General features: G+C 39.6%; 1 protein-coding gene across 1 annotated transcript in view; it reads left to right on the top strand.

Annotated features, from left to right (window-relative positions):
• Window positions 1–10,076, top strand: part of OTC (ornithine transcarbamylase) — a 78,211-nt gene extending 68,135 nt beyond the window's left edge. The window contains exons 7-10 of the mRNA XM_049873452.1: window positions 1,354–1,407; window positions 1,488–1,637; window positions 5,453–5,590; window positions 10,017–10,076. Coding sequence (XP_049729409.1) covers window positions 1,354–1,407; window positions 1,488–1,637; window positions 5,453–5,590; window positions 10,017–10,076 — 402 coding nt within the window. The remainder of the gene's footprint in view (window positions 1–1,353; window positions 1,408–1,487; window positions 1,638–5,452; window positions 5,591–10,016) is intronic.
• The last annotated feature ends 5,077 nt before the right edge of the window (window positions 10,077–15,153 follow it).

Here is a 15,153-nt window from a genome sequence, read left to right as displayed (position 1 = left end):
TGACAAAAAAGGAGCTGGCATGTTCTGATGAAGACGCCCAGGTGGGGACAAGGAGGGAGGTATTTAAGAGCGAAGGGCTGTGATGGTGGAAGAGAGCAAGAGGTGTAGAGGGATGACAATAAGATTGGCTTTACTGCAGCAAGATGTTGAGGAGAATTAAAAGAGACAGAAGCGAGGGATGTTGGTGGGGAGCCTTAATGCTCTTAATCAGGATTTTGGTCTGACTTAAGAAAGAAGTAGTAAACATCAGAGGCCTCAGAGAAAACAACTCTTGCTGCCGTGTACAGAACAGATTAGAGGGTGAAGATAGAGGCAGGAAGGCTATTTGTGAAGCTTAAAGGCTTTAGCTGCCTCCATAATGTCCCCTCACCCAGAGTTGAGACTAGGTTAAGGCACAGGAGGTAGCTAGGGTACAGAATTGTGTGCTTGCACAATGCAAAGAGTGTCTCCTTACGTCTTGTGCCATAGGCATCTCCCTTGCCTCACCCAAGTCCCAACTCTGCCCTCACCAAATCATCCCAAACAAGCACATAATCCTAGTAAAAACAGTGTACTTGCTGTGTAAATGCCACTTCAAAACAAGCACCCAGCACTCAGAACACTTTCTGTAGATTGCAGAAAAATAAGATATGTGCATGTGGCTCAAATGGTTAAGTGCTCTGCTGCTAACCTAAAGGTTGGTGGTTCGAACCCACCTAGCCACTCCACGAGAGAGAGAGAGAAAGACCTGGCAATCTGCTCCCATAAAGATTACAACCCAGGAAACCCTACGGGGAAGTTCCACCATGACACATGGGGTTGCTAGGAATCGAAAATGACTTGACAGCTCCTAGCAACAACAACAACATGTGGGCAGTTAGTATTAAACTGGGGTGGTCAGGGATGGTTTCTCTAAGGAGGGGACATTTGAAGTGAGACCTGAAAGCCTTATCCACATGAATTGGGTGGGGAAAAGCATTTCTGACCAAAGAAACAGCATGTGGAAAGACTTGGAGACAAACATGCACTGAGCTGTAGCATTAGGTATATAATCCTCTTAAGCTATTACAGGAACAAAAAGAGGTGTTAGCTACCAAGAGCTAGAAAGTACTACACTCAATATTTGTCTTTATTATTAAAGATGTCAAAGATAATAAAGAAAGAAGGGACAATTGGTTACCTTTTTAAATTCCCAAAGGCACTATTAAGGTTTGAAAGTCTAGATGTAAAAATCATATTCTACTCAACATGGTTGGAACACATCTTAGAGCAAAAAGGGAAGGAGGGAGGGAATTTTGTTGAAAAGAAAATAATGCATGTAAGAAAACTGATATATAATAAAATTACCTGAATAACAAACTCTTCCCCCTGCAGGGCTATGAGCCGGATCCTAGTATAACCAAGTTGGCAGAGCAGTATGCCAAAGAGGTATGCACCTTATCTGTAATGCTGTATTTGCCTTTCTCTCTCCCACGAAGTTGTTTAACTGGCACACTTATGTATGCTAGAACGGTACCAGGCTGTCTCTGACAAATGATCCATTGGAAGCGGCGCGTGGAGGCAACGTATTAATTACGGACACTTGGATAAGCATGGGACAAGAAGAGGAAAAGAAAAAGCGGCTCCAGGCTTTCCAAGGTTACCAAGTTACAATGAAGGTACAAACTGAAGCCTCTCTGAAGGTTCATTAATTCCATTCATATAGGCCAGAACTATCTAATCACTCATTCACATTGGGGAGAGTAGACTGTCCTTTCATTCCCTATGAAGGACTCACTGTCTGTATACTCCAAGGATTTCTCTCCTTCCAAAGATTAGCTATGTCCTTTGGAAAGACACTTTTTGTGCTGGATGAAGGAATTTGAAACCTAGGCTGAAAAGAGAACTGGCTTCTCCCTCTCACAACAATCGAGGGATTGGAATCCTTTACTCTGTGTGTTTAGAAAGATTAGGTTACTTCTGATTTCCCCTAAGAAAAGCCCCATAACTATTCTCCTCAGGCAAATCCTTGCGTCCATTTTCTAAGGACCCCAAAGACCAGTTTAGTTTTGCTAACTCCGTCCAGGTCATTCCCAGGGAAATTCATCTAATCTGAGACTTTCCATTAAGATGTGTACCAGCGCTTGTCAACCTTGAACATGCATCAGAATCATCTGGAGGGCTTGTTAAAGCTCAGACGGCTGAGCCCCACCCCCAGGGGTTCTGACTCAGTAGTTCAGGGATGGAGCCTGAGACTGTGCATTTCTAACAAGTTCCCAGGTGAAGCCATGCTGCTGATTCAGGCCCACACTTAGAGAACCACTGCTCTGGAAGAATACCCTAAAAGTCAGGTGTGCACTGGGGTTTTTTCGGCAGAGAAACTAACCTGTTTTGATAGAGAAAGGAATTAAGCAATTACAATAAATATTTTATTGATAAAATAAAGGAAACCCTGGTGGCGTAGTGGTTAAGAGCTACGGCTCCTAAACAAAAGGTCGGCAGTTCAAATCCACCAGGCACTCCTTAGAAACTCCATGGGGCAGTTCTACTCTGTTCTATAAGGTTGATATGAGTTGGAATTGACTCAATGGCGATGGGTTTGGTTTTGGTTTTTCCCACCTCCTTAAGAGTGACTATTCCTAGAGGCAGCCACTATTTAGCAGTTCAATGTTTCTTTTTGCAGACCTTTTCTGTGTATTTGCCTATATATATAACCCGCTAAACCCTGCTGCCGTCCAGTTATATAGATGCCTACACACACACACAAAAAAAAAACTATTAATTTCTTATAAATGGTATGTTGGATAACTAACAACGTTAGACATATTATTGTGACTTATTTTTTCCACTTAACAAATCTTAGATTTTTCTTGTCTATTTATTTAAATATTTTTCATTCTTTTTAATGGCAGCATAGTATTCCAAAGTTATGAGTAGACCATAATTTACTGAAGTATTCCCTATTGGTAAATTTGGCTATTTTCAATTATCCAAATTACAAGCCATGCTACAATGAACATCCTTATACATATTTATTTGTGCAAGTATTACTGGAGAATAGATCCCTGGAAGAAAAACTTCTGCGTGAAGTGATATATACTTTTTAAAATACAGGAGATGCTACTAAATTGCTTATCCAGAAAGGATTAAACATTTATAATCCCACAGTTGTGTATTAGAGTTCTTTCCCCACACTCTCTCCATTCTTAGTTGTTTATATTTTTAATTTTTGTAAATCTGAAGGAAAAATGGTATCTCATGCTTTTTAAGTTTTTCATTTTCCTTATTACTAGTATCTTTTCATGTTTATTGGCTATTTCCATTTCTTTTTCTGTAAGTTGCAGTCATATCCTTTACCCATTTTTTTTTTTGTCTTTTTCTTATTGGTTATAGGAGATCTTTATATATTATGGAGCTCTGGTGGCACAGTGGTTAAGAGCTTGGCTGCTAACCAAAAGGTTGGCAGTTCAAATCCACCAGCTGCTCCTTGGAAACCCTACGGGGCAGCTCTACTCTGTCCTATAACCCAAACCCAGTGCCGTTGAATCGATTCCGACTCATAGTGACCCTATGAGTTTCCAATAGGAAATGAGAGTTTCCAATAAAAAAAAAAAAATAGGAAGCTATAAAATGAGAGTTTCCAATAGGAAACTATAGGGTTGCTCTAAATCAGATTTGACTCGATGGCATTGGGTTTCTTTGTTTTTTGATTTTATACATTATGGCTAATCCCTTGTCATATAAAAAAAAAATGTGGCATATATTTTCCAAGGAGAACTTTTTCTTTTTTTTGGTGAAAAATATACACAGCAAAACCCACTCCTATTCCAGTTTCTAGACATAATGATCAGTGACATTGGTTACATTCTTCACGTTGTGTCAACATTCTTGTTATTTCTGTTCTAGTTGTTTCACTTCATTTTACTTATCTCCCTGCCCTCAACTTTCTCATCTATGCCTTACAGCTGTTGACCCTTTGGTCTTATATAATTTTTTTTTTTAAGTAACACAATACTCCAGGGTGACAATCTTTACTCTTTGGGCTAAACTGTTACTTAGTTTAAAGGTGACTTCAGGGGACAGTTTCAATTGGAGGTCTGAAGAGCAACTCAGGGCCATAGTCTAAGTGACTCCTCCAGCCTCAACAAGTCCAGTAAGTCTGGATTTTTTAAGAATTTGAAGTTCTAGTCCACATTTTTCTCCCTTTTTATCAGGATCCATCTATTGTGTTCCTGATCAGAACATTCAGTAATGGTAGCTGGGTACCGTCTAGTTTTTCTGGTCTTAAGGTGGAGGAGGCAGTAGTCCATGTAGACTATTAGTCCTGTAGTCTAGTTCCTTCTCTGATTCTTGGGTTTCTCTCTCTCTCTTTTGTTCCAGATGAATAAAGACCAATAGTTGTATCTCAAGGAGAACTATTAAATTACCCCTGGTTTACCTTAGATTTACTTTGACCAATTCCAGGTATTTTTCCAGTGCTTTAGGACTATAGGCTTGAAGAATAGTCATCTTACGCATGTATGACTAGCATAAATGTTACTTCTTTCCTATGTCACTTTGCCCATATTTTAGAAATTCAGAATGTTCTGAACTGAGAGTTAGGGTGGGAGGTAAAATAAAATTTTAGCCCAAAGGCAGTAATTGTGAGGTAAGAACACATGAGGGGATGTAATTTTGAATCTGTAAGAGAACAACGTTAATAGCTGGGAAAATGTAACTTTCAGGAATTAACTGTTGGAACAAATGAAAACTAGTACATTTGCATTGAGTGAAACATCCAGTGCACAGCGCTCATAATCCTCTCTGATGCATTCCTTTCTCAGTGCTGTTTTCCAAAGTTGTATTAACTAATGGCTAAGTATGCTTCGAGTGCTAAAAACCACAATTTAGAGATAAGCTTAAAATATAATACAATCTTATAAAAAGCAACTTTTTTTTTATATTGGGGTGTAATTTGTGACTTTTGCTATCAGCCACGTATTATACTAGTGGAGTTCATTACTGAAATGCCCACTATCCCACTAGACAGAATACCAGAAGTCTGGGTTAGTGGTTTAACTTGGAGTGATGCCCCTCTCCCCCAAACATTAAGTTCTGTAAGTTGAAACTACAACGTAAATTTTCCCGGGCTGCCTTAAGCTAAAACCCGCACTCTACCCCTTTGTCTCCCTCTTTGTATTGGTCTCTAACCATCCCCCCATACCAAAAACAAACAAACAAACAAACCAAACCCATTGCCATCAAGTCGATTCCAACTCATAGTGACCCTATAGGACACTCTGACAGAGTGGAACTGCCCCATAGAGTTTCCAAGGAGCACCTGGTGGATTCAAACTGCTGACCTTTTGGTTTGCAGCTGTAGCTCTTAACCATTATGGCACCAGGGTTTCCAACCCCAGGCCATTTTCTAGTGCCATATAACGGCAGGCCATATGTGCTTTTAAATACTGGAGAAGACAAATATGACATGGTCTTATCCCCATCTCTTCTTTAGACTGCTAAAGTTGCTGCCTCTGACTGGACATTTTTACACTGCTTGCCCAGAAAACCAGAAGAAGTAGATGACGAAGTGTTTTATTCTCCACAATCACTGGTGTTCCCAGAGGCTGAAAACAGAAAGTGGACAATCATGGTAAGCAGGCAACGGGGAAAGGAGGAGAAGTAGGAGTTCTCTGTGTGGTCCCAACTTGGTGGTTCATGCCTTTTGATAAATAAGAACCAACAGAGATTATCTAGCTATATTTTTGGCTCATATGGGATCTGTTTTTTTCCAGAAAGTTCATAATAGATTATTATTGTTTATTAGCATTTATGATGCATCTTTAATGGAATAAAATGGATCCCCTTCCAAATAAATCTATTTTTATCAAAATTCTTCTTGCCCTTGATCAGCCTGAGCACTAGCCACCATTGTCTGCCAGCCATTTTAAGTTGTGTAATTCATATGTTAGAATGTCTTTGTTCATGCTGATAAAAGTCCCTAATTCAGTTTCTGCCAGAAAATGAGCATTCAAAAGTCTTATATCCTTCCTCCTCTCTTTTCTCCTTTCATTCCTTCTTTTATGACCTGTCCAAATAATTGCTTTAGCACTCCGCCTTACTTTGGCTATACAGATACATTTGTTTTAGTTAAAAAGCATTTCCAGAAGTCACAGCAAAGCTAATCTTAAAAATTACTGGTCCCTTTAAGATTAAGCCACTAGTTTTATCTTCATCACTGCCATTCTACAAATATTAACCTTAAGTCTCTGTAATATCCCAAATGTCACCTTCTTCTTTGGAAAACTGAATACTCACAGGCAATCTAGCTCCACCATTTTTTTAGTTTTCAGTGATTTAACTGGTCTCAATTACTTTACCAGGCAGAGTCTTACTCAGGAACAGAAGAGTCCACTGTAGGTAGATTAACAAAAAGGAATTTATTAAAAGATATTAAGGCGCTCCCAGAATCTGTGGGGTGATGGACACTACACAGCCAGGGACAACACAGGCAGGACAATTGTCCAACAACACTGTGGTTTTTGTGTAGCCAAAACACCATCCACACAGTTAGCTACAGTCTAGTACCTAAGGCCCTTGACACTAAATGCCAGATACTCCATTATAGCTGCCCCAGGTGAACCACACACCTCCACCTCATACAGACCAGAAGATCTAATCTCCCAGAGCATGAGTTCCATTGCATGTTGTTAACTTACGCAGCCAGGTCTTGAGTAGATGCACCTGAGTGGCATGCTCCCCCCCCTGACCCCAACCCCTGAACGGGAATCTGAGAAATGTAGTTTTCAGCATTCAACTTCTGGAGTAGAGAAAAGCAAGCTAGAAAGGAGTATCTGCTAATTAGTTAACTAATCTATAAATGGGGATAGGGTTATTGTGAGCATTGAAATAATACATGCAAAGCATTTAGTACTGTGCCTAATATGTTGTAAATATTGTTGTTATAATCATCATCATCTTCACTGTTAATCTGATATAATGACCTGCACTGGCTCGAGCTCTGCTGTAGCTGTTTTGGATGCCAATTGTGACTTCCTTGGCAATGGAAGATTATTTATCTGACCTAAATTTGCCCTATCTAATAGCAGGGATGATTTTTTGTAACTGTACTTTTCCAGCTTGTCACCCCAGGACACTACCTTTGGCCAAAATATGAGTTCCCATGTCATCTAAACCAGTGCTTCTGAAACTTTAATGTGACTTTGAGTCACCTAGAGATCTTTTAAGGAGTTCTGGTGGTGAAATGGTTAAGCGCTCGGCTGCTAACTATAAGGTCAGTGGTTCGAACCCACCAGCGGTTTTGTGGGAGAAAAGACCTGGTGATCTGCTCCCATAAAGATTACGGCCTAGAAAACCGTATGAGTCAGAATCTACTCACTGGCATGCAACAACAGCAACAAGGGATCTTGTAAAGAGCCCTGGGAGGAGGTTCAATGGTTAAGTGCTGGGCTGCTAACCAAAAGGTCAGTGGTTCGAACCCACCCAGCAGCTTCTCAGGAGAAAGACCTGGTGATCTGCTCCCATAAAGATTACAGCCTAGAAAACCCTATGGGGGCAGTTCCACCCTGTAATACAGGGTTGCTATGAGTTGGAATTGACTCAACAGCACTCAGCAACAACAGGGATCTTGTTAGAGTGTAGATTAGGATTCAGTAGGTCTGAGATGGGGTCCATGATTCTGCACTTTCAACAAGTACCAGGTGATGCAGGTGATTCAGGTGCTGTCATCCTGTGAACCACACTTTGGGTAGCAAAGATTTAGATGACAAAAAAGAAAATGTGAGCTCTCCAATTATATACCTCAGGAAGAGGCATAGCAAAAAAAATTCCTAAAGCTCTATTTTTTATCACAGGACAAAGTTATAAACATAAATCAACCTAAATTTGTTAAAATAGGTCCTTTATAGAAATGCATGGGGAAAAAAAAAACTAAAAGAAAGCGTTCTAAAATACCATTTATGGAGATATTCTGCACTTCTAAACTTTCAAAAAGCTTATAAACAACCTTTTAAAATTTTAAAATATATAATACATTGACATGGTTGAAATGTTTACAAAGAGATAGAGACGGATGAATGGATGGATATAGATATACATATATTTAGTCAAATTTTCCATGCACTCATTTTTCATCCATCTTCTATGCACCATCTCTCCATCTCCCACCCTCATGAGGAAATTAGGGAAAATACATTTTAAAGAAAACAAGAGGTATAACCATGTTAAAATGAAGGAAGAAAGTCTAAATTAGAACAAACACTTGCTCGGGAGTGAGAAGATTTTAATACTAGTCAACTGTGTCATCTTGGTAAGTATTACCTCTCTAGGTCTCAGCTCTCCCACCTGTAAAATAAGCAGATCAAGCTGCAGAGAGGGAAAATGATTCTTAATGTTAGGTTCTCATTCCCATCAACAGGCTACTTGGAGTCCAGGATTCTGAGCCTGCCTCTGGTCTCAGGAAAAAAGAGTGCCATAACTGATTAGTAGTGATGCCTGACATGGGTACTGGAAGGGAGGTGGTGATATACATGCTACATTCTTTATGTCTCTGAGGTAGATGATTTGGAGGTCCCTTTGAGTTCAGGTCATTTCAGTAACTGAAAGTTCCTTATGTCTCAGTGTCCTCATCTGTATTTTCTCTTACCACCTCAGACAAGTAGGTAAGGATACTGAGGCACTTAAAGCACTCAGCACAGTGCCTGACATGTGGTAAATACATTCAGTAAACACTTTTGAAATACAAGGCATGCACTTCTGATATAGGTTAGGGATACATGTACAGTATGGTTGAAAGGTAAGAGCAAGTACCTGAGAGGCAATAAACTTACTACCTCTTAAGAATGGAGTCAGTAGAAACCTAGATTCAAATCCAGTTCTGTACTGTTTGCTATCTCAAGGACTAATTTTCTCCTCTATAAAGCATAACAATAGAGACAACCTTAGAAGGCCGTTGCACTGAGATAATGCATGAACATTTCTCCCAGCTCACCACAGCACCTAGCACAGTGCCTAGCTAGTATTTCTTGACTGACTGGCGCATGGTAAAGCACTTAGTACACTGCCTGGTACATAGGAAAACCATTGCTGTGAAGTCGATTCCGACTCATACCAACCCTATAGGACAGAGTAGAACTGCCTCTTAGGGTTTCCAAAGAGCAGCTGGTGAAGTCGAACTGCTGACCTTTTGGTTAGCAGCCAAGCTCTTACCACCAGGGGTCCATTAGTAAGCACTCAACAGATATTTGTCATCATTGTTTCTGGTATTATTATTATTGCCATTATTGTGGAAGTTGAGGAAAGTAAAAAATGAAAATAATCATTTGTGGCTGACAGACTAAGGGGAAACTATACTCTAGGCTACAAAGTTAGTCTCTTTCAGGGAGACCAAAATTCAAAGAGCAGACATTATTCATTAGCCCAAATGCTTTACTTTTATTACTCTACATCTGATTTACCCTAAACTTGTCTAGCTTGCAAGTAATCATCCCCCCCACAAAAAAATCCACTTCCATAGAGTTGATTCAGATTCATAGTGATCCCACTGGACAGAGTAGAACTGCCCCATAGGGGTTTCTGGGGTATAACTTTTATGGGAGCAGACTGCCACATCTTTTTCCTTTGGAGCAGCTGGTGGGTTTGAACTGCAAACCTTTCAGTTAGCAGCCGAGTGCTTTAACCACTGTACAACCAGGGCCCCTTGCAAGTAACCATACCAGAGTATAAACATTAGGGAGTGGGGTGGGAGGGGTTATGTTCTCTACAAGCAGTCAATACGTAAGTTTGACTTAGGACTAGAAAATCCATTCGGGCTACCTATCAGGCCTAAGGAAGCACTGTATTTGTGTATCTCTTTAGCTCAACCTGATTTCTCTTTACCTTTCTTTACCAAAATAAAAATAATTATTAGTTCAAAATTGCTCCCTTATCATTTCCTTGTGAAAACACATTTCAACCATAGGCTTTCAAAACTACAACCTAGTTCCCCTTCCCTAGGTCCCTACGCAGATGGTTGCTAATGTTTATTCATTTCTTCCTCTTTCCTTGTCATGTCATCCCAGGCTGTCATGGTGTCCCTGCTGACAGATTACTCACCTCAGCTCCAGAAGCTGAAGTTCTGATGCTATGATGCTTGTCAAGAGAGAAGTAATGTTCGTCAGTGATAGAATGAATCAGTTTATGGAGGAAGAAGAAAATGGGGGAAGAAGAAGAGAATGTAACAAATAATTTCTAATACATGGTATGGGTGAATTGTATGATACTGCTGAAGCCCTTAAGCAAAGTGGTGCTGGTGCACTGCAATACATGGCTTCAATTGGTTCAAACTCTCTCTCTCTAATTCACAATTTCTGGGTTACATCTGGGTATCATATTAGTAATTATATACATTTGCTTTAGCTACACATAAAATACTGTGTTCATAACACATTATGTCTAAGCCACTAAATGTAATCTATGCTTATTACCTTAAGAAATTATCACCCACGCTAATTGATAAGTAAATATTTACCAGGCAGTCAGCTACTGGTAGGTCTCTGGGCTGTGTTCATGTCCCCCAGGACCAACAAGGAAGCCAAATGATCCATCTTGCAGATGGAGTACAATTTCCAGACCAATGAAGTAGACAGACATTCACTTTTGGAGGAAAATGAAATTCTTAGAAAACAGCCATAACTGTACCTGAACTCTGAAGATTTTTCTCCAATCATTTGTAGGAAAGGGGTCCTTCAAGAGCAAGCATCTCTTCTCTCTAATGGATACTTAATGTGACAAGCCTAAAGAAATTTTTTTTTTTTTTTTTTTGTGAGCAAGTGGTAAAATCACAGATGCCTGGCTAGGAAACATAGGATCCTTTAAAGAATGACATTTTCTTAGGTTCAAATTCTCCAGCAGGAGCAACTTAATTTTTTCATGTTTGTGCTTGTCATGCATCTACTCACACCTCACACTGCATATTTTCAGAAATCTAGTACTTGCCACATTTTAGCCAGTTTTTGTTTTTTCTCCAGTTTTTCTTCTGGATGACCAAAATTTGCATGATTGAATTGGTATGATGTAACTAAAACTAGATTTCTCTTCTGGGTGACCAAAATTTGTATTATAGAATAATGAAAATTGAACTTTAATTTTGTAAGTCAAAACCTTAAGTAGCATAAGGAAAACTTTCAAAAAACAACGTATTTTACAGAGGACAAAAAGTAATTTCCTTTACGTTCCACCTCTGCTATTATAAAAATGTTTCCAGGCTGGTTGATACTCTTTATCAGAGAGCTGTGACTTAAATGAGTAAGCAAGAGATGAATTACAAATGAGATTCACAATGAAGATGCAATAAAAGATGTTTGGTGGGGGGAAGGTTCATGATGGTATAGAAAAAAAATCAATTTTTCCAGTAAATGTCAAAGTTGACTTTCACTTCTCTGGCAATTTATTGGATAAAAATAAATAAATAAAAAGAGTGGAGTTTACTGGGATAGCTTCCTTTAGCAGAGAGCATAGGAATGATTTAACCAAAAGGTACTATGGGGATTGTAGCGGTTCTCCCTCAAAGTGCCCACTCAGAAAGGGCATAATCTTGAGTATCCTTCCACTTATCAAATAGTTCCCCCATGGTAATGAACTCTCAGCTCTTTTCTGAAACCATATGATCTGGTTTTCTTTGAACCAAATGGATGGTATAGTCTTCTTTGCTCAACCAGAAAGAATTTATAATCATCATTTTCTTGACAAAATGTAGTCACTTTTAGCTCAAAAATTCCCCAAAGTTTGCTTTTTTTTTTTTTTTTAATGTACACACAGTTTAACATCCTTCTCAACCCAAACCTGCAGGGATTTATTTGCTTCTTAGCTTTTCATCTTAAGAAGACGTTGTTTATATTATTATTATTTGCTTCTGTGTTATTGGGAAAAAGAAAACAGGCAAGAAAAATTAAGCCTTAATTTTTGCAAAGCTATTTTCATCTCCTGTTTCTTCTCACCCTTTTCTGCCTCATTCCCTTTCCTCAAATCATTGCAGTATGTAACTACTGCGACTCCAGCGATTACTAAAAATTCTAGACATAAACCTTTGAGTCTCCGATGTAAATAATGGTTCCTATTCAGGTAATTAATGTAACTAGCCAAGGAGTTCCTTTAAGCAGTCTTTTTCCACTGTAACACTGATAGTCAAAACAGAAAGCTATTACCCTGCACTGGTATCAGTGCTGGAGAAGAATTATCAGTTGCTTTTTTCAGTGATAGGAGCCCTGATGACACAGTGGTTAAGAGCTACGGCTGCTAACCAAAAGGTGGGCAGTTCGAATCCACCAGCTGCTCCGTGGAAACCCTATGGGGTAGTTCTCTGTCCTATAGGGTTGCTATGAGTTTGAATTGACTTGACAGCAACGGGTTTGGTTTTTTGTTTGTTTGTTTTTGTTTTTTTCAGTGATAAGTTTCCAAGAACCTTAGAAAAATAATTCAATGTCATATATTTCTAATGGCTCTTCTGTAATTAGTTTGACTATTGTAAAGTCCCATGCAGAAAGATCTGCAAAGATCAGCATGGTAACTCCACATTGGACCACTTACACAAGTGATGCTAAAACCTCAGCCAAAATGACACTTGCCCCTTGGTCCAATGCCAAAGTTCCAAGGCAAGCCTTTCCAGGTAATAAAAATGAACGTAGAATAAATACATGCAGGGAGAGTATCCAAAACACAATCTTTTCGGACCTCTTTGTCTTGGAAGCTCTCATCAATCTCTAGATTATGGAAATGTTTGAGGCGTGTCTTGAAACATAGTGCCATTCAGCAATTCTGTAAGACTGATGCCTTGACAAATATGGAAGGTCATATTGAACAGTGGGAAACCAGTCAAGTCACAATGATCAGACTCCTACAACCAGGAGCACTGCATTCTGCCACGCAAGTTGTACGCTGTGCAATGGTCCCAGGTTAAAGGCATGGGTGGGGGTTCAAATCTGGTCTTCACTTCAGTTATTAGGTCTTATGCCTCTTTATATGTCTTACATCTAGGACGAATGAGTGCCTTTTTGTAATTTGTTCACCCAGAGGAGACACTTTTCAGCGAGTGTTTCATAAGCCTAAATAGGTACTTTGTTTTTAATTCACACAAAGTGCTAGTATTCAGTAGATGAAGCTCTACCTTCAAAAATTTACATCAGGAGTTTTTTCATATCACCTTGTATTTGAGGACAGTGCAGTACAAAGGGACAATTCAGTGATGGTTTTGGTTTCTTGCCTCAGTTTCTGCCACAAATTCCTTAAGACCCCATAATAGAAATGACAGTGGCTGTCAATTTTTGTGTGGCAAATACATGCCACAGGTCATTGCAACAGGGATTTGAGAATCAACTCTGCAGTTCTTTAATATTTTAAAGAAATTCTTCCCTAACAATTGTCCAGGAAAATGAATATCAATTATTGATGACAGCATCTTGGTCAGATAAATGGGAGTGAGTTCCCTGACATGTGCTAACCCCTTTCACAGTCTTATTAGTGTCTGACTCATGTCAAAAACACCAGAATTAGTTTATAATCAGTGCTTTTGTGAAATTCATTCCCAGAGGAAATGTGAGCACAACAACTTCTTTCTGGAACAAAATCATTAGGCAAATGAATTTTTTTTTAACTGGAATGGGGTTTAGAAATAATTCTGTCTATCACTTCTTTTTTTTTTTTTATTTTTTTTATCCCTTCTTTTTACACAACAGAAAAACCGGAAAATAATGACAAAATATTCCCAGAATAGGAATATATTCTACAGGGAAGGGTAATTTGTGTGCTCAACACCCCACTGCAAACTCTCTGGAATCCTACAAATGTAGTCAATTGATTGATTTACCTCAGAGGCTGAGCGGGGAATGGGATGCTGCTGCCTGGTTCAAGACTGCGGTTTTGTGAGGCCAGGGAAATGGAGTGAAGAGTTCACACCTGAGGCAGGATACCCAGAGGTATGGACAGAGATCTAAAACACACGTACACAGCAGATGTGGTTTGGTTCCACCCAGATCCCTTTTACCTGTGTTCACCCATCTACCCAGTTTCTGTCAGGGTTGGCTGCTAAATAGCTCACTGCTATCCCTTTCTCTGAAGAACTGCTACTTCACCAAGAGGTTTCACTTTCACCTTCACCACACCCCCAGCAGCCTATAATCAATGAGTAATATAGGTGTGCTTCAAGGCAGAGCCAACTCTGTGGTGCAATTCATGCTCCAGAGTACCTCATGGGATAGGTGAAGCTAAGTGGTCCTTTAAGACCACATCCTTGCTTAGCTTTTTTTCTCCTATTTCTACCCACTTCCCTCATTTCTCTTCTCCAGAGACAATTTCCTCAATAATTAATTATTTTATCAATAAATAGCTCATTTTAGGCTCTGCTTCTAGAGAACCTGACCTAAGATGATACATGAATAAGATTTTTGGAGGGTTCTGTACTATAGTGCTCATCCTTCAAGCATCAGGGGAGAAGTAGGGAGGTAGGAGGCCATTAGAAAAATGGTGAGGAGCTCATGCTTAGCAAGAGAAAAATTTGCCAGTTACCACGTTCTGCCTTTCTTAGAAGGCAGCAGAGTGTTATAAATAACAAATATTATTTTCCTGTCACATGTTCAAATTCATAACAAGGAGTTCATTACCTACATGGAATAGGAGTGAGACCCATTTACTTTGCACAAATATGTGGAGACCTGAGGTAACTAACACAATATTTCGGATTTATTCCTGTGATATTTCAGCACCGTTATAGATTGGCAACCCTGGCAGCTCTGTAGTTAGCCTGCCCTCTATGTTGGCTTCCTGAGGCTGTGTTAGCATACTTTCAGTGGTTCTCAAACTGGAGAGTGCATCAGAATCACCTGGAGGGCCTGTGAAGGCAAAGATTGCTGGACCCCACCCTCAGAGTTTAGATTTAATAGGCCTGGTGGGGAGGGGGCAAAAACCTACATTTTTAACAAGTTCCCAAGGATGCTGGTGCTGGGGGTACAGGAACTACCTTTTGAGAATCACTGGCCTGCAGCAATTCTGATGGTTTATTTATGGTATTTTCATCCCCACATCCATAAAGCAGCACCACAAAGCATTTGACACAACCCAGATTGTCTATTAATTTGTTGGTGGGATCACACAGACCTGGATTGCATTCCTCCTCTGCTATAGACCAGCTATATAACCCCGCACTCCTCATCTGTATAATGGGAT

This window comes from Elephas maximus, chromosome X (genome assembly GCF_024166365.1).
Source record: "Elephas maximus indicus isolate mEleMax1 chromosome X, mEleMax1 primary haplotype, whole genome shotgun sequence".
Lineage (NCBI taxonomy): Eukaryota > Metazoa > Chordata > Mammalia > Proboscidea > Elephantidae > Elephas > Elephas maximus.
Note: the sequence above shows the minus strand (reverse complement) of the source record. Positions and strands in the feature narration are given on the sequence as shown.